Raw genomic sequence first — 19,854 nt, forward strand, 5'->3', positions numbered from 1 at the left:
CCCGAGGCAGGTCTGAGGGAGCAGAGGCGCAGGCGGACGAAGCGCGGGTCTTGGAGCGGCTCCCCGCGGCTTCCAGCCCGCGGTCGCTGGAGCAGCCTGGGGCTGTGCCCCTCCCAGAGGTGCCAGCTGGGGCTCTCGTGTGTTTCATAGCTTGAAGCTGGAGAAAATGCTTCCCTTGTGAGGTAAAGATGCTGTTTTAAAGTTATTGTTGCTGTGGTGTATTAAGTACAGTCAAAAAACCTTCATCGCACCTCTGAGTGCACTGACTCTCACTAGACTTATAGATAAAGATTGTGCTGTGTCTGCTGATATCCTGTGTGAGGCTACTACAGCATGCTGGTATTCACTGGTTCTTGTACCGGTCTCTCTTTAACTAGATGTGCTTCTCTTAAGACCAGCTGAGCAACAACAGGCAAAATGACAACTGTGAGGTATGAACAAGGGGCAGAGCTGACAGAAGTGTCCAGGTGAGTGAAATGAGCTGTACCAGTGTATAGGTTTGGGGCTGGAGTGTGTGTGGTCCCTGTCTAGAGTTGCTTAGTGCTTTAAATGTAACGGAAAACAATGATGGAGTGCTTGAAGTTTGTATAGTGTATAGTCTTTGTATTTCTCCCTCCTCTCCCCCTGCCCCTCAAATGCTGTTTTCTGTGAGGAGTGATATGTTTGAGAAAGATATGCTATTGTGATTGACTTCTTACAGGTAGTTAAGAAGTACCCAGAACCCAGCCCAGGTATAACAAGCTTGTGGCAGTAAAGCACGCTCTCTTCTAGCTTCCAGAAACATTGCCAAGCTCTCTCACAAAGCAAGAGCATCTTGCTCTGCTCTCTTTAAAAGCTTTAAGTCTGAAGTTCTGCATGCGTGTGCAGGAAATATGTTTTTCTAGTATATCCTCATTTTCTTCTCTTTCACCACAGTAGTCAAAGATGAGGTGTTGTAGCTTGTGGCAGAGAGCTTGTTCCAGCTTGGACAACAAGTAGATGTAGAGTGTTCAGCAAAACAAACTCCCTCTGAGAAGAGCATTATCTAGAATTGAGTTTTTGTGTGAGAATGCAGTGGAAACAGTGTACTTGGACTTGGCTTCTGTTTTCTTTTTGTGTTAAAGATTGGCTTCCTAACACAAAGCACTGTTGTTGCCTGTTCTTATTTTAATCACAGTAGAAGATAAGGTGGCATTTGGTGCGCTTCATGTGTCTACAAGTATAAGCGAGTGACCTGCAGCAAAACCGCTGTAGCAGTAACTTACTTTAATGAGTGAAGCATTTCAGCTGCACATTAAGTGGAAACTCCCAAGTGAATATCCCATAAGAATAGCTGGGAAGCAAAGCTGAATAGCCATACATTGCTAGAGCTTCAGTTCTAGGAACAAAATAGGGATACTGGTATCTGAAGAAATGGGAGTTAGAAAATCAGCCTTAAATAACAAAACTTTTGGGGGGGAATCATTCCTCTGTTCAGCCTGATACTGAGTGCAGGTGGTGAACCATCAATACTGGCTGCTGAAACAGTAGGAAATGCATCATTAAATTTCTTGCTTAAAAGGGGGTTAGCCCACACTGCAGAAGCAGTGCTGGTACGTGGGACCATTGTGGAGGATGAAGAATACTTGGATTTTCTGAGTTGTTACATTAATGCTTCAAACATGCTAGATTGCCTCAGAGCAGCATGGAAACAAATGCTGAATACGTGTGTGTAGTTGCTCCTGCCCAAGAAGCAATGATGCCAGAGGCAGAGTCACCTGAAACACTGTGGCTGTGGTATTATGCAGCACAGTATTTCTGTGGAGAAAGCTGAATTAGAAACTCCTGGATTTGGATGTTACACTTGACTTTCTCTGAAGTCATCATGTGGCCTTCAAAGCTTCTTAGGTGACTGAAGAAAAAATTAATCTTAAGAGACCCTTTTAAGGAAGTTATGGCAAGCAGCCACTACTCCCAAAAAATGCTGTTCTAGCACTAGCTCAGCTGCTGCTGCTCTGGTCTTCCAGTTTCCGGTCTGGTGTCCTGCTCTGCACAAAAACATCTCTGTGCTATGGCGTTTCCTGATGAAAAACATTATTTCTCTGAACAAGTAGTTTACTGTAATATTAATGTCGTTTGGACTCTCTGAAGCAATTTTGCACATACATGTTTCTAGCACTTCCAGAGTCTGGACTGAACTGTTAAATCCTCAGTGGACTCTTGGAGGCCCTGATTCACAGCCCTTCAACCTATTGCTGAACACATCTGTTCCCTTCCTCTCCCAAAAGAGAAACTTTTGAGAGATGGATTGCTAATGCTAACTAGGTCAGTACAAGCCAAGGGGTTCTGCTGTGCCAACATATGGAAAGTCTTTCTTCCCCTGGTACTATGCCTGGGCTGTGACCCAGGCTGTTGCTCACTGCTCAGCTGACAGTTAATATTTTCTCTGGAACAATGAAGAGTAGCGATGTATGAAGTTGACATCTGTATCAGTATGTGACTTGTGATATTCCTTTGCCAGCTCTCCAGCAGCAGAAGAGCCCACAGTAAAGATTGATGATGGCCGTGATGAGGATAATGAACCAGACAGCTGTTCCAAGTAAGCTAATGATGTACTAAATGCCTTGCTTACCCCCGAAAGTGGAAACTGTTGAGCCAAAATAAGAAGGCAGATGGCTTGCTGAAGTAGTTATAAGCCCAGTAAATCACTTGATACTGATGTTTGTTCTAGTACCTAATAAAGACAAGTAAGTTCAGGAAGCTTCTTCATGCCTCTAGAAATGAAAGCCCAACCCAAGAACTAGCTACAAGTCCATTATGCTGTGAGTGGAGAATGGGTAGTCCAAACTGCATTGATTAAATTTTCCCAAAGGAAAGAGTTGGGAAAGCACAGAAGAACAAATGCTGGTGAGATAATGAGGTGAATTAGCGTCATGCCCTCATCAAGACTAAACTGTCTGAACTTGCTGGTGATGAACTCTGTTCTTGAAGTAGTTTTTTTTCTAATGGTGTTTAACTTGTCACTAAATCTTATAGCATACTTAGTCAAGTCAGTGACAAGTGAATAGATTTGGTTTTCTGTTCCTACAGCTTAAGAGCAGTAAGACTAAGCCTGTTATTTCAGTTCTTCTACGTGACATGTCTTTCTAGAATTCAGAAGTTGACATTTACAAAAGCATTTCACAAAGGCTTTAAGCTAAGTATGTAAGCAAATGTGCCACGTTCCCTTCAACTGATTTTAAGATGTTGGCAGGCTGAATTGGAGTAGTCTGTGTATATTTCAGACTTCAGTGCACCTAATACAGGTAGTTGTTCTTAGACTGTGGAAGCTGAAGTCATGGTATAACTACTACATTTGTGTGGTGGGATTGACTGGGTAAAGACATAGACCAACAAACAGTTAGTGTAATTACTGCAGTGCGTCCCTAGGTATTAAACACTGATAAATGCAAGGAGAACTTCCTACATGCTAGGCTGCCTTCACGACAAGACCTGTTATTACATCCTTGACTTCCATGGGAAGAGTGTATACTACAACCTAAGTATCTCATTCCTGCTTAAGGATGCAGATGTTTGCTTTGGTTAGATTGTGTTCCTTAGTTTAAAGTATGAGTCTGGTGATGAGAAGTGTGGGTTAATTCAGTAAGCCCAGTAAGCTACTTCCTCATCACCTCAAAGATATCTAGCCTTGTCTTAATCTGAGTTACTGAGATGTTAAGAATATGCACCAAATGAAGTGCAGTGCTCAAGTTGCCCTAGAAGAAACAAGTAGCTCAGCCAGGATCACTGGGTTGTAATAAGCATTATTGAGCTGACAAGGAATTCCTGAATAAGCATTATTGAGCTGACAAGGAATTCCTGTAATGGTGGTATCTCTAGTGGTGGTGGTGAGGGAAGTGTAGTAACTTGTAGTTACTTGTAGTAACTCCCTGTAGTAACAGGGAAGATGGGGTAGATATGTGAACAATACAAAAGGAATTTACCAGTACTGTTTGTCAGGATGTCAGAACTTTTGGTAGGTCTTACTGTCAGTGATATACTTGGAGAAGGTGTTTTCTTCTAAGTGTCTAAGAAAGACTCAATGCTTACAGTAGTTAAGTAATCCCAAGGTTAATTAACAAATTTGGAATCTGTTTTTCAAACTGTCAGAACTTGGGGTTTGCAGATAATTGGTTCTACCTTAGTTCTTGGTGTATCCTAAAGATGCTTTCAGCTAGTGAGATGCTTAAAGCTAAGCCTTTGCTTAACTGAGAAAGCTTAAAGCATACCAAAGAGGCAACAAATAATCTTCTGTAACTGAAAACAGGAGCTGGAACCCTGCTAGGGCTGGAGATAACTCTGACAATTGGAAGAACTTAGCTTCAGTAACTCATTTTCTTAAAAGGCACTTGAGTCTTCAATCTGAAAGCTGAACCAATGTTTCCTTTTAAAGGTAGAAGAGGAGTCTTTCTTCCTCTATTCCAAGAGCACAGAAGCAGTAGTGGAGCTACTAAGCAGTGCAGGTTTTTCCAGGCCTGAAGTTAAAAATCCTGATACAATAAGCTAATATCTTGAAAAAGATACCTTAAGAGATGTTTATCCTTAATCTTCCTCTTGACCAAAGCTATTATATAAGTCCGTTTATTAAAGCTTATAACTAGGCATTAAGCCAGACTTCTGGTGTCACTGGAATTGTGACACTGAATAGTATTATACATAAGTACATACTGCTGTACTTCTAGGGTCTGTAACTGATGAGTGCTACTTCTAACAAGTGGTCGAAGTATTACTTTCAAGTACTATCTTAAGCTATGTATTTCAGGAATGAAACTGAATAATCTCCTCTTAAATATGAGATTACTACTGTACAGAATTCTAAAACCAAAAGAATGTAACAGTGCTCTTGTGGCTGGGATCAGTAGCAAAATGTCACTTGTCTTGATGCCAATTCTCTTCTCTTGCAGTGCAACTAGGAGAAAAATTTCCCCGTTTGTGATGTCATTTGGATTCAGGTAAAAGATCATGCTTGTAATGATACGGACAAGATAGAAATAGTCCTTTTTTCTGGTGTAAGAATTTGAAGGGTTCCTTGAACAACAGTCACTTCAGCCTGCTCTGTCTAGAAAGCACTGAATCCCCTATCACCCCTTAAAGGCTGACTGAATAAAAGTACTTGGATTGGGAAAGCAATCTTAAATAGATCTGACTTCAGCTCTCCTTGGAGGATGTAGTCATAACTGTAAATGCTGTTGACTTGGCTAGAAGCTCTTTAATGGCTTACTCCAGGCTGTGGCAGCTTTTGAACAACCAGTTGGTCAGCTGTATGCGGTGTAGGTGCTGATACAAGGTAAGCCATTAAGCAGTTATTTTTGAGGGACTAAACTAAGTTACAAGTGGGAGGATAGGTGAGTAAGCTGAAAGACAGCACTGACACTTGTGTGCCTTAAAACACTTGGGTTTGCACCACTTCCAGGTAGTTGTGGAATTATGGGTTAATAGCTACAGCAGAGTCTGAGGTAAGTGTATGGTTCCACATGGATGATGTACTCTGTGCAGATCACTTTAAAAATGCGATTTTAATCCTTCAGCTGCTTGTACCAGCAGGCCTCAATCTGTATGTAAGAGAACACACTTCCAATGGAACAGCTTAAAACAAAAATCTGGACTTGTGCTCTTCTGTCAATAAATGTCAGCAGTTCATTCCTACCTCTCAAGTTGACTTATATTTTTCTTTTTGCAGAGTATTTGGAGTTGTACTTATCATTGTGGACATTATAGTCGTGATTGTGGATCTGGCTATCAGTGAGAAGAAGAAGGGTGTTAGAGAAATTCTTGAAGGTGTATCCCTGGCAATAGCACTCTTCTTTCTCATTGATGTTCTCCTGAGGGTGTTTGTTGAAGGGTAAGACATGGGCAAAAGTTACGTCAGTGTGGCAAGCCCACAAACTCATAAAGAAGCAATGTTTCAAGCATGGACTATGAACATGGATGCTATGTAGACTAATTCTCTGGTCATGGGCAATGGCCACATCTTTTCTTGGTTGTGTATGTTGTCTGTTACTCTTCTACAGAATAATTTATAAAGTGCTTTTGGTGTAAGTGAGCACTTGGAAACTGCATCAGCTTTGCTGTGACTTATGTGTAAACCAAGTGTAAGATTATTTTCTTAGTGAGTCTTCAGTGCTTAGTGTTAAGAACTACTTCAGGAGACGTTGTCTCTAACAGTAGTTCTGTATAGGTGGTTCTCTTCCTGAAGATGTATTTCAATCTTTGCTATCCCTATGGGCATCTGTGGTGGCTAAATGCACAGACTCCGTAGATGTGATAGCAGTGACCTTTATTATTATTATTATACAGGCAGTTTTTATAGATTATTACTCTAGCCACGATGTGTCCACGTGCCCTTCACCCAGCTGTGATTGGTTACAAACAATAGTGCACGCACCTATTTTAACTTTACTATAGGCTATGCCTAAAGGAGCTATTTTTTACCTGCTAAACTAAACATCATTTTCTCACACACTCTATATCATCTTCCCATACTCCCCATGTCAGCTTCTCACACTCCCTGCACCAGCTGTTCACACTCCCTTTTCTTTCTCATCCTCTTTATCAGTGTTTTCCAGTTTCTTCAATAACACAGGCTTAAATCATCAAGGCCAGGCCCCAACGGTAACTGTGTGTATGATTCCACAGGCGTCTGTTTAAAACTCTCCTTTGTTTCAGCTTCAGGAACTATTTCCGGTCGAAACTGAATATTTTGGATGCATTCATAGTGGTGGGCACTCTGTTAATTAACATGACATACTCCTTCTCAGACCTTGCTGCAGCAGATCAGATACCAAGGTAAGAATGGTATGGCAGCTGTTTAAAAGTGAGTTCTCTTTTCTTGATAGTCTTCTAAGAATTTTCTTGGACGCCTGTAAGCTAGATATGTGCATAGTATGATAGAACATGGCTGCAATAGTATCTTGTGGTACAGACTAGTGAAGGATAGAGAGACCTCACTTTGGTCTACAGTTATACTGTAGACTGTGTCCCTGTCTTGAAGGCAGAGGTGACCTGAATATGTCAGTTGAGGTAACGAAAAGTGAATAATGAGGTCATCAAATGCTCTGACTCAAGCATTTTTTCAGGGGGAAGGACATTGAGGAATGAGAGCCTGGGTATTGGTCTGGGAGCTGATGCTTAACTAGCTAACTTCCTAAAGGGTGCAATGCAAACTACTTTTATCATGAAGACCTGCTTCTCACAGTTGTGGTTCAGGCTGGGCAGAGGGGCTGTGGAATGTTCATCTCCTTGGCTTCTAGCTCCTTAGCTGCTAGCTCCAAAAGAACTCCGTTTTGAAAAAAGCAGGGCGATCCTGGACTGGGAAGGAGCTGGGGAAAAAACCTGAAGCTTTCATTGAGGTGTCCAGGACAACCTTGTCTTGCTGACTTTAAGCTCCACATCAGTGGAGAGCAGACTCTTCAACTGGAGGAGATGGGATTGATGTTTCTGTCATATTTGTTCCCTTTACTGTAGATATTCACCAGGATTTTTAGCTAAGTGTGTCAGGACCTGAAATATGTGCATGTGAGCATATACTTTCCAGGAGCACATACTCCTTAAGGAGTGAATGTTAGCTTGCCCTGGTCTCTAAGGGTATGTGAAAGCAGCTGCCCCTGTTCAGGCTTTTTTTTGGTAAAACCATTCACATAAGCATCTTGCCTGCTTCAAGGTTCAACAGCAGTTCAAAGTTCCTCAAACCAAATCATCTACTCAAGTTGCTGAATGATTAAACATAGGGTTTATACTGAACTGTTCTCAAGTTTCTTAATCAAGGCATGATGTATATGGCCTGTCTAGCTTCTTTTTTTTGGCTATTTTTCAGGTGGCTACTTTATACTTAAATGTATACTTGAGAACAAGCTTCAAGGAACAAGAATTTGGGGGTGATAACATAGATGGTGTTAAGGGAATTTTCTTGTTTGGTAGAGGTTACTGAGAAAGTCTGTTGGAGCAAGTAGAGGGTTTCCTGGTTCTGTTACCTGTTCAGAACCAGTACTCCCCAAAAAAACCCTCAATAAAATCATGGTGTTCTTCAAGCATAGTATTCTTTCTCCAGGAGCAGCCTAAGAAATCCTAGTTCAGTATATGAAAGAAAGCTTTGAACTGTCTCTGAAACAGCTTTTAAATAGCGTTAAGTTTTGTATCTAAGTTTAATTGTGTTTTATTTTCTTTCATGGTGATTCTGACTCCCATCTAGAATGGTTATTTTCCTCCGAGTTCTGAGAATTGTCATCTTAATAAGAATATTTCGCCTGGCTTCACAAAAGAAGCAACTTGAAGTGGTGACCAGGAGAATGGTAAGTTGGCTTCTTAGTATATTTAAGCTACTATTACTGTTTCCAAGGCTAGCTCTTTCTCCAGGCAGCCATCAGTGGTGAGTAGCAAGACTACCCACAGCCTGTTGGTCTGCAACGGATAATACTGCCTAAGCAGCGTGCCAGTGCAGTGTCCCTGTCAAGCTACTAGAGCTTTGCCCCCAGCGTCAGTATAGCTAATAATTCTTAACTTGCTGCTTTTTTGACCAAAGTGGACCTGGAAGGCCAGCATAGCAAAGTAGTTGCAACACCACCATGTGTCTCAATTGATAATTTCTAGTTTGTGTGGTACATAGACTGTTTTTGCTTATGTAGGGGAGGATAGGAATTTTAATGCTGCTGCTGCTTATTCCAGGTGAAAACAAAACAACCTAGCTGTTGAAGCCTTATCCATTGTAAATACCCCTTCTTATTTTCGTCAGGGGCACTAAGGTGGTACTTGAAGCTTCAAGTATGTCCTCTTGCTCAGGAATAAGCAGTCTTGGTTATTCTGCCCTTAACTTTCTTCTTTCCCTCAGCCCTCAAACACTCAAATAGTAAGGACAGATTCATGCTGCAGTCTACAAAGTCTGCAATGTTCTTTCCACTAGAAGAAACTTTGACGCTTCTGGGTAAAAATTCTGTATGGAGCTTATACCGAAAAGCTAACACAATAAATGTTATTCTTGGCTAATGCTGTGGACTTTGCTATAGCAAAATGAGGATCTTCTACTCATGACAACTTCAGAGTCTAGATGGTTGTTTTTTCCTACTAACAGGCAGCATTTGTTGATCTTTGGCATTCCTTTGGAAGACTAACTCTACTTTTTTTTTTGGCAGGTGTCTGAAAACAAGAGGCGTTATATGAAAGATGGCTTTGATCTGGATCTCACTTATGTTACTGGTTTGTAGAAGCAAATGGCACTTTGCAGCATGTTACATCCTGCTAACCCTAGTTATTCAGTTAATAAGTGCTTGACATGAAATACAGGCAATGTTTTAGACTAATGAAACTTAAGTATGAAGTCAAACCAGGCCTACTCCTTTTCTGTAGGATTTTGAAATATGGATTCCTGATTCTGACACTGTTCTCAAGGATTAGCCTTCTGGGAGAGAGGTTGTACTTGCTGTATGTAATGATGAAATTCTCCTGAGGCCTAGGGAACCAGAGCTGAGAAACAATTAACTATTTCACAGTATTTTTGCCTATGATTCTAAGGCTAGTACTTAATGGTAGCAGATGCTTTAGGAAGCATTATTCTCCTGCTCTGCCTGTACTAAAGGCAGAAAAAAGCCTCTCAGAAATCAGTAGGTGGTTCCTATAATTAGGGTAGAAATAAGCTACTTCATAATGATACTACTCTTGATCATATAGTTTCTACATATGAGGAGGGTTCCCCCTGTTACTTCTGATGGCTCTCTCTTCCACAGATCGCATTATTGCAATGTCGTTTCCATCTTCTGGGAAGCAGTCTTTCTATAGGAATCCTATAGAGGTAAAAATCTCTCATCTACCAAGTTCAGTACTTCTGAATGCTGATTCACTTCTAGGTTTCCACTAACTTGCTTGTGGACTAGATTGTCAAGCCAATCCTAGTCTGATTCTTGGCTGGCTGGAATGACAAAATGGTGGTCTCCACTGTGCTGCACTGCTTGTGTTGTAGTCTCTTAGCTGAGCCCAGTGGGATGTATCTTGTAGTACACTTGTAGCACACTGGTGCTCTGATGTGCCTGTTCTTTGGGAATGCTTCAGAGAACTGAGTCAGTTCTGTCCCAGGCATATAACTGATGAGAACTATATACTCATCTAAAAATATGTTTGAAAGGTCTGTGTTAATGCCCTTTAGAGTTATGCTGCCTGATGTTGTGGAAACATAAATATGTAAAGCAGGGAAGATAGATGCAGTAGTACTCTTATTCCAGATAAGAACCTGAGCTATTGGACTGGAAAGGCCTGCTGTCCAAGGGCTGTTCATGAATGTAGCTGCTGACCCCACTCAGGGGTGGGGGAAGAGGTGGCCTTGGAAATAAGGAATAGAACACTAATTACTTTGAACTTATATCTTGTTGCTGCTTTAGGAAGTTGCAAGATTTTTGGACACCAAACATGCAGACCACTATAAAGTCTACAATCTCTGCAGTAAGTATGTTTAGTTGCTGACTGTATTGAAACACTTCTAAACAGAAAAACAGATTTTCAGGGTATGATGCTGGCAATACCAGATCTCCAAGAATTTAAAATCTGTTGAAAGTACACAGCTGACTACCTTCTGTCCTGAATGTGGCTATTGATTTTAAGTATCTAATATATTGTACTGAAGCTTGCAAAGGACTAACTGGATGCCCTGCAGTTTAGACTTCCTTCCTTATACTAGGCAATTGCTTCAGTGTTTCAAAACCTTAACTAAAGAAGTAGAAAACTAAACATGGGAAAAAAAATTGGGTGATGCTAGAGGATTTTTCTAATGAAGGCTTAAAAGAATTAAGTGAATGGATAGTTAAAAGTTTTTCTGTTTAGAGATAGCTAAAACACTGAAGAATACTTCAGGAACAACTGTCCTGTAGTTTCTGCTTTCTTGGCAGAGCATCAGAGCTGGAAGCACACAGAGTATGATATGGAAACATTGATACTGAAGTCCTGAAAAAGTAAAACTCTCCTCTTGCCAGAGGTATAGATGAGGGATCACAGATGAGTAGTGTGGTGTTAGCAGCTCCTTACCACTTTGTTGGTGGAGGTTGCTGTGGTTGACCCTGACAGTACATCAGAACATTAACTTTCAGATCCCTAAATAACCTCTATGGAAAGGAATGGCCATCTGGGCCTGGAGATGAATTTTCACTTAAAAGTGAGATGTGTGAAACTAAAGCTAAGCAATCATGGGTTTAGCCAGATTACCTCATAGTTTTTCCACTTTGGTCTGTCTGGTTTTACTACTGTACTTTAAACACTGGTATATGCTCAGACCAGCAGTTGTGTGTCACAAGCCACTTTCTTTGTTGCAAGTCTATTCCCTTTCCTGGCATAACTCCAGATCTTTCCTTGTAGGTGAAAAAGGCTATGACCCCAAGTACTTCCACTACAGAGTGGAAAGGATCTTTATTGATGACCACAATGTCCCAGCACTACAGTGAGTCTTGTCAAGAAATATGTACATCGTGATTGTTCTATGTGGGTGTTTGCTTTGATCCACTAATTTCCCTCTTGTCTAGGGACATGCTGAAGTTCACTGCCAGTGTTCGTGAATGGATGAGTCAGGATGAAAAGAACATCATAGCAATTCACTGTAAAGGAGGCAAAGGTAGAATTTATCATGTGTAATCTGTGTATGCTGCAAATTACACGTTATACTTATCATAGATTCTTTGATATAAGTATGGCCTTAATCTATAGCACGAGATGGGTTTAGAGTGTAACTTGACAAATTCTGCAGACACTGACTGGCAGCAGTATGGTACTGAGTGTTTAGTATTACACAACCCCATTTCTAGGTAGTGCAAATTGGCTCTTAATCTAAGATGGCATCTGGTTTCTTAAAACGGTCTTCAATAACTTCCTGCTCTCCTGCCTGCTGGGGCAGCAGTCTGCCAGGAGAATAGGGAGCTACTGAAACTGCTACTATCAAGTGTTAAGCCTGCTGCTTTGGTTTTCTGGCAGCCAGTCACCTACACTGAATATCCTGTGCTATAATATACATCAAGCTTTTAAATTTCTTGGGGTGCGGGTGCAATGTTATCAGTACTACTGGGTCTTAAGTAAAGATACACAAGGTATTATGTGATAGAGTACAATGTAGTTTTATGGGAACAGGCTAGGTAAAGCTACTGCGTGTGAGCTGACCTGTGGGTGCTATCTGCAACCTGTAGTAGTGCAGGAGCTTTGAAGTGCACAGATACCTGTGAAAATGAGACAGACTTCACTGCGAACATCTGCTACATCTTTAGCTGCCTGTTGTTAGTACTGGCTTAAACCAAGTGGTTACTTAACATGTAAAGAAAGCTCTTTTCCCCCACTTGAAACCATAGCTTAAAATGTTTTGCAAACTTAAGCATTGAAACTACCTGCAGGCCAAAACCAGCTTGAATGAGTGTAGGGAAGGATGACTTGATCTCTCAGATTTTAAATTAAAAACTGAGACTGCATTGGAGCCCTTGTGCTAGTGGTCTTGATGCCTTCTTAGTAGGGTTGTGGGGGAAAAGTTGAAGCAGAGAAGCAGCTCTTGAGGCTTAGAGCATTGGCAAGTGCCAGTCCATGACCTAATCTAGTAGCGTGCACTTGAGACTATTCCCTGCTAAATGGAGTATGCAGATACTGGCCAACTTAAGTGCCTCTAGGAACACTACAAAGAAATGTGGGGACTGCTTTCAAGGAATGAGTTTACGAACTGCAGTGTCTTGTCTTTAGCTTGTTTGTACCAGAAGTACAGGTACTTGACTACTCTAGTGTCACTTATCTCTTATCTCTTCTATTTCAAAAGTTATAACTTTGTCTTCACAAAAATAATTCCAAATACCTTTGAACTCCTGTAATTAAACGTCTCTCTTCTAATACAGGCAGAACTGGAACAATGGTCTGTACCTGGCTCATAGACAGTGACCAGTTTGAGAGTGCAAAGGTAGAAACTAGTGTTTATTTTTTTGATTCTTCTAGTATTAAAAAATGGTGAAATGCACTAATAGTTCAAAGTATCTCTTTTGCAGACTATCTGCTTTACAAAAAAGTTCTTGCAAGTCTTGCAACTATGTAAATTCCTTTGAAGACTATTCTTGATCAGGAAGAACTAGGAAAGTAAAATTTAACAGGATACTGACTTTGAAGCACTCTTTTTTTTTTTAGAGTCATAATAGACCTAGATTCTTGAGCAACAACTTTCTTAAACTGTATATGGCTTCTGAGTGTCACCATTTTTAAGTGCAATTGTTTCCCCAACTTCCCTCTAAGTAGAGTGAGGCATCAAGAATTGCCTTGTCTTGACTGTCAGCATTACAGCAAGAAGCCCTTCTGGGGAAAGGGAGAAAGATCAGCAAGTCTCAGCCAGGGCAGATGCATATGCTGCCTTAGTATCCCAGGTCTGATATAAGAATCTGGAGACCTGGGTGGTAGAAAACCTAGGTCACTCGAGGTAGTCTGGCCAGAATGTATCCATTTAATCACTTGTTTTTTCTGAGTTTGGTTCAGCTTGATCTGGCACAGACCACTCGAAATACAGATGACTTTAAAGCAATTGCTGAAAAGGCATATTGCTCTCCTCATTCAGTGAGCTCTGTTAGCACTCTTTCATGGATGACAGACTTAATGTATCTGACTTCCTAATTAGCACTTTCTTATTCTAATTAAAAGCCTCCTTTAGAAGTTAACAAAACAACTATTGTGTATTTGTACTTGCATTCCCTTATTGGAATTGACTAGTGTAACTCTAGTTTACTATTAATTTCTCAGGAAGAGGTACGGTGGTGGGATATAAGGAATGTCTTAACCATTGAAGTTATCTTCCTACATAGGAAAGTTTGGACTACTTTGGGGAGAGAAGAACTGATAGAAGCACAAGTACCAAGTTTCAAGGAGTTGAAACTCCATCCCAGGTAAGCTTGAGCAGGTCCAGTAACAGTAGCCAAACCAACACTAGCCTTGTGAGTACCTATGCTACCTGCCTTGTTTCAGAGATGTAGGTTCCTACTAATACTCAACTCCTCAACTTTCTGTACTCTTTCTTCAAGGGTTGGAATACTATAAACTGGTAGGCTTGCACTGCATCTTCCACCCTTCCCCTTTGTCCAAGCATGTTCCTTATGCCTTTCTCTGTACAATATCATTGAATATAAATTATGGTATCTTAGATAACAGAATTGTTGAGATTAGGAGAGCTTTCAGTTCAACTTCACTGTTCAAGCAGAGTGAGCTAGAGCAGGTTGCCTAGGGCCATGTGCATTCAGGTCTAGAATATCCACAACCTCTCTGGGCAACCTGTTCCAGTGTTTGCCCACCCTCACAGGAGTATGACCCTATGAGACAATTGGGCTGTTTATCAAGGATGCACTGAAGCCTGCAGCCTGGCCTGGTGAGGGCTATGACACTGATGTGGCTGGGCGAAGGAATGCATGCTCTAAAGACTGCATTCACAAGGAGATACCAAAGTTATTGCCTCAGACCACAGTTGGGGGCTTTGCTTGTTTTGATCCACTGTGTACTGTGAGATTCAGAGGTGTGAGATGAAGCTGGTGACAGAGAGGTACTTTAGTTACTGATATAAAATAGAATGGAAGTACAGCTGTTCTTCAGAACATGCTTCTGTGAAACAAAAGTATCTTGTACGTTTAGACATTCTGCCCCTTAAAAAGCTACAATACCAAAGCTCCTCACTTCTTAGCGAACTCAAAGGTATAGAATTCTTCTTAGAACATGAAGTTTAAATACTACTTAAAAATGTAAATGTTGAATTTGTCTAGAGGATTGCTTGAACTGGGGAGGGGAAGGAGAACAAATGTCTACTTTCTTCTTAGCTTTGGACTTAGCTCTAAGAACTTAGTGTAGAAGATCTATTTAATTCTGCCTAGAATTAGTCTGTGTGGGGTACAGAAACTGCATAATGTGTCTGGGTTTTTTGCATTACAGAGTAGGTATGTTGGGTATTATGAGATCCTGAAAAACAAGTATAACTTGAAACTCCCACCAGAGAGACAACTCAAAATAAAAAACCTCAAAATCCACTCTATACATGGTAAGAACTCTTGAATTTGGACATTCCTCTATCTGGTAATCATTTCCTAGTTAGGCAAATGATCTCTACTGTCTCTCTTTTTAAGCCCATGATAGGAATGTAGACTTAGTGGGATTTGAGTATTCAAATGGCACAGTTACAATACAATGAGGAGAGTTTTGGAGTGCAGTTGCCCCATGTGTTCTGTCATACTTTCTGGGTGTCTAGTCAAACAGTGGCTCACACACAACCTACTCTTTTGGGAGGGGAATCACTTTTCAAGTGAGACTTAACTCCACGCGTGGAATTGGATCAGCTAATGTTTCTCAGCTTGATATACATACCTGTTTCTGTACATATGTACTGGTAATTTGGATAAAAGGCTGGAAGTTCAGCACTACTTGTTCAAGGAGTCTTCAAACTGCTGGTCTGTTTTGGTCAGTGGAACTAGACTCTACATTAGCCTGTTCCTGTTCCACTAGTAGGATTCACTGCTCCTACAAAATATGGCTTATAACCACTGAATCTTGAGCTACCTTTAGAACGTGAGTTCTCTAAAGTCCATTGCAAAGCATTCTGGAGAGAAGGCACTTTTGAATAGGATTGCACTTAGTTCTCATGACCACTTGTCTTTCCAGCTAATGTATGTACTGTGGTATAACACAACTCTTTCTTCCTAGGAGTTGGGAAAGGCAATGGAACTGACATGAAGGTGCAGATAATTGTGAGGAAGCAAGTTGTACTAGAATGTGTTTGTGCCAGTCAAGGAAACTGCAAGGTGAGAGTACCATGGAATTGTGTCAGATGAGTCACAGAAGCTGAAAGCTGACTTATGTCAAAAGTATCTTCCTTTAAAAGTTGAATACTGGATATAAAACTTTCTAAATAAATGGATGCTATAAATTCTGAGAGAATCAAAAAGCTAAGCTTTGTTAAATTGCAGGAAAAGTACTGATAAGATAGTGACAGATTTTCCTAGAAGTCAGTTAAATGCAATAATTCACTCTGACTTGAGTAGCTTAAGCTGTTGGCTGTTATTCTAGCACTGCTATTGTATTTGGATATCGTGAATGAGTACCTAGGTATTGTCATGAATTGGTCCCTTGTCTCTCTGCGGTAACTTTCATAAAAGTAATACTTTGTTCTGTTATTCAGCTCTTCTTTGATTCTGAAAGTGACTCTGTAGTCATTGGTGTGGAAGACAGCCCTGTTATAAGTGGTGACGTGAAAGTCAGATTTGAATCGCGTTCTGTAAGTACAACAGCATGAAGACCCTCCCTTGAGTATCAGGAGAGGCTGCAGTGCAAACTGCGGCTGGGTGCTGGCTGTGCTATCTGGGGCAGAATCCCTGTTTCTCCCCAGTGACTCCTGCTGTGTGGGGTGGCCCCACTGTAGCAGCTGTTGTTCCACCCCTGTGCAGTGAGTGATGCAGCAAATGTTGCTACATCATCCTGTGCAGGCAGGGAGGGCGTTTGGCTGTTCATACAGTACAATGCAGACATGTTAGTTGAGTACCTGCTGCTTCTAGTGTGAGTCTCCTTATTTCATTGTATTAAGTTTGAGTGACCTAGTCCTGAAATAACTTCAGTGAAAAACAGGATCTGGGTGTGATATCGGGCTTTTCAAGTATACTGACTCTGGCACTGTAGCTTTTGTAAACCAAACTACTGAGGACAGATGGATACTCTTGCTCTGTAAAAAAGAGTCCTTAGACAAGGTCTTTGTGTTTTTAGGATCTCCCAAAGGGCTATGATGACTGCCCGTTCTTCTTCTGGTTCAACACTTCTTTTATTGAAAATAACAGGTAAGTGATCATAGTGACTGCTTTCAGATCCTAACTCCTGGTGTGTGAACAGAGTTGTAAGTTCCTAAATGTGGTACTGAAAGCTGAGATAGGTGGCTGATCTTAGCTTCTGTGTGGGTACTGGTCTTTGACTTGCAATTGTAACTTGCAAGCAGGCAGTTGGCACACACTTGCTTGCACTGTGCCAAAGTTTTAAATGTGAGCTCTTTATCTTAATCAACTTAATCCATTGGACTCTTTTCTGAGAGCTCTAAGTGTTGTTAATTAACTTGAATTCAAAAAGATAATGCTAACTATTCAAACTGAAGGCAACTCTGCCACCCTCTACAGCATGGCTGGCTGAGAGGCTGGAACTTATTCAGCAGCTTAGCAGGCAAATATTAAGACCAGAGTTAAAGGTACTGATGCTTGGGATCCCAGAGAAAGGCTCTTGAACTTACTGCTTCTCATGCTTTTGTTAAAGTTAGAAGTTACTATGATACTAGAACTGCTACTGGAGCTCCAGCCAGCAGAAGATGGGCTTGTCTGTCTTGCTAGAGGAGTGATGTAGAAATGCAGAAACAGGAGTTCCTTCTTTCCTATCAGACTTGACACATTTAGACGGAGGAACAGTGAACTTGATGTATGAGATAACTACTGTTCTCTCCATGACTGGAATAGGAAGGAAATAATTTTTATTTAATTGATTCCATTAGAGCATATGGAAAGGTAGTCATGAAGTGTGTTCAATAACTCTAAATTTCAACATGCTGAGTCAGCAATGTACCTTGCAGCATAGGTGCAGATGTTTAGTTAGATCAAACCAGTGCAAGGGTTTGATCAATGTATGCCTGCTGTCTGATAGCCTTGCAACAGAGCCAGTCAACAGTTTTGTTTCCCAAGTGCTTTGTTTCCTCCAGGGCTAGGGAGGATGTGCCACCAGATCTCTTAAACACAATTTATTAGAGACCATCTCCATCTCTGCCCAGAGAGTTCTGATAGACCTCAGGTGGATGAGGTCTGATCAGAAGTGAAACAGCTACTAAGACAGTGCTCCTATCTTTGTACCTCTAATTCAGCTGCAGCTGATGTACAAGTGCTATTAAGCAATAACTAGACATGAATTTGCTAAGCATTAACAGTGGAGAACATGCCTGATGAGCTTCACTGAGTACTGAATCAAGTCTTTGTCTTTTGGAGGGTCAGTTATTAAATTCCTGCCACTTGCATCCCATCAGGAGGCCTTAAGCTGAAAGTAACACTAATTTTACTCCGACAGTTTTGCATTGTGGGGCTCTGGGAGGGAAAAAAAGACACAACAAAACCACCATAAACCTATGAGATTTATTGTATGTTTCTCAGACTACTTCAGATCCAAAGCCCTCTGGAGTCATGGCTGATGTCTGTCTGAATTCAAGATCTGGGACTGTATTTAATATTCCAAGGCTGAGCTTGAAGTTCCCTTGGCTGACTGAAAGGAAAAGCATGTCTTAGGCTGTAAGATACACTACTGAATTTTGCCTTTCAGACTCTACCTTCCCAGGAATGAGCTGGATAACCCTCACAAGTCTAAAACATGGAAAGTCTACAGTGAGACATTTGCTGTGGAGATGAACTTTACTGAACCATAAGGGAAAGCTGAAAGAAGGGAAACATGGAAAATTCATCTCTTCCTGGAGACTGTCTTGCTGCTTCAGTATGAAGTGAAGCAGTCTCATGTTGATGTACTTAATGTATTTCTGTGTAGATACAACTTGGCAAATAAACTTACATGAAGTTCTGTTGTGCAGAGCAATAATACTCTGAAGAGTTACTTAGTGTCAGCTGATTGTTACGTCATGTTAATGAGCTGTTGGATCCTTTGGAGTTTAGATGTCTCTGCATACAGGTAATCCCTATTTTATTAATCCAAGACTATTGTCTGTCTTTAAGCAAGAGCATTAACCTGATGGTGTGTGGAGACCAGCAGTCTGCAGGAGACTGCTGGAAAAATCTGACATGTCTTCCCTCAGCATCAGAGTTTTCCACAGGTCAGTAGAATATAGGAATGTGGAGGGAGGAAAAGTAATATGGCACAGGCAGACTAATACTAAGACTTCTACTCAAGAAGTATCAAACCACTGTTTGTCAGAAATCTTAAGTAGGTTTTGAGTAACACCTGGCCTGGGAGCTGACTGTGAGGGCTGGAAGACTGCACAGGTGCTCTTCTGCCACTGTACCTTGCCACAAAAGGCTGAGGTGGAACATCAGCTCATGAGCATGGCAACTGCCTGGGGTCTGTTAGCCAGCTGTGCCTTACTACCTGTGTGTGATGGGTTTGGTCTGTGCGCTTGCTCCTTTGGGCTAATACTGTGAGTGCTCACTGACCTCTCCTGACCTGGATTATAGACCTGTAATGCACAAACAATGCTTATTCTGCTTCCAGAAGTTCTCAGCAGTGCAGATCTCCTGTGGAGGCTGTTCAAGCCTTTCTTCTGTGAAAGGTGTTGAAGGTAGCTGCTTGGTTCTGTTGCTTCTTCAGCCTTTTTATTGTTAGGAACTGAGAGCAGGAGGAGACTGGCATGGCTTTCCATAGCTACTAACTCACTAATGGAATAGGAAGAGATCTCTCCTACCTTCTAGGTGCTTACCTGAGGGTAGTGGCATACTATGAAGTACATCTGTGGACTCAAGTTTTGCTATTACTGTGGAATTATTTGGTATTTAAGAGCTAGGCTGTTGGAAACTCCCACAAAGCTGGAAACTGCTTCTGTCCGCACTGTACTTCAAGTGCGGAGGTTGAAACCTATCTTCAATGACAAAGTGTTGTACTGATTGTTTGCAGTTCTAGGTGCAGGCTAGAATGAGCCTGGGTCATGTAGATATTGTGAGTTGAAGCAGCTGGAGGTGCTCCTGTGCCTTCTAGAGTGGGCTTACACAACCCAGTTCAGTTCTATAGGCCTTCAAGGATAGGGATTTCACACAAGCCTTAAGATTATGACTTTTCCTTCCTGGTTGGAATTTCCCATGTTCCAAGTTGTGGGTGTTGGCCCCTGTCCTGCCCCTGTATGTCCATCAGAAGACCCTGGTTCCATTCATGGGAAGGGATAAAGTA

General features: G+C 41.3%; 1 protein-coding gene across 1 annotated transcript; it reads left to right on the forward strand.

Moving 5' to 3' along the window:
• Positions 1–411: 411 nt before the first annotated feature.
• LOC104373056 (phosphatidylinositol 3,4,5-trisphosphate 3-phosphatase TPTE2) lies at positions 412–18,662 on the forward strand. Its single transcript, XM_009978880.2, has 18 exons — positions 412–467; positions 2,480–2,557; positions 4,902–4,949; positions 5,678–5,839; positions 6,664–6,783; positions 8,186–8,285; positions 9,123–9,186; positions 9,714–9,778; positions 10,362–10,422; positions 11,329–11,410; positions 11,493–11,581; positions 12,834–12,895; positions 13,782–13,862; positions 14,893–14,998; positions 15,658–15,755; positions 16,133–16,228; positions 16,711–16,781; positions 18,289–18,662. Exons 1-18 carry the CDS (start codon positions 418–420, stop codon positions 18,389–18,391), a joined length of 1,536 nt encoding a protein of 511 aa, XP_009977182.1. The 5' UTR covers positions 412–417; the 3' UTR covers positions 18,392–18,662.
• The last annotated feature ends 1,192 nt before the right edge of the window (positions 18,663–19,854 follow it).

Source organism: Tauraco erythrolophus, chromosome 1 (assembly GCF_009769465.1).
Source record: "Tauraco erythrolophus isolate bTauEry1 chromosome 1, bTauEry1.pri, whole genome shotgun sequence".
Lineage (NCBI taxonomy): Eukaryota > Metazoa > Chordata > Aves > Musophagiformes > Musophagidae > Tauraco > Tauraco erythrolophus.

What these genes read in the sequence shown, in the direction of transcription:
- LOC104373056 (XM_009978880.2), top strand. Translation starts at nt 418, where the DNA reads ATGACAACTGTGAGGTATGAACAAGGGGCAGAGCTGACAGAAGTGTCC. An exon ending in CACAATGTCCCAGCACTACA is followed by an intron (nt 11,411 to 11,492) that starts GTGAGTCTTGTC and finishes CCTCTTGTCTAG; the next exon opens with GGACATGCTGAAGTTCACTG. An exon ending in TCTTTTATTGAAAATAACAG is followed by an intron (nt 16,782 to 18,288) that starts GTAAGTGATCAT and finishes TTTGCCTTTCAG; the next exon opens with ACTCTACCTTCCCAGGAATG.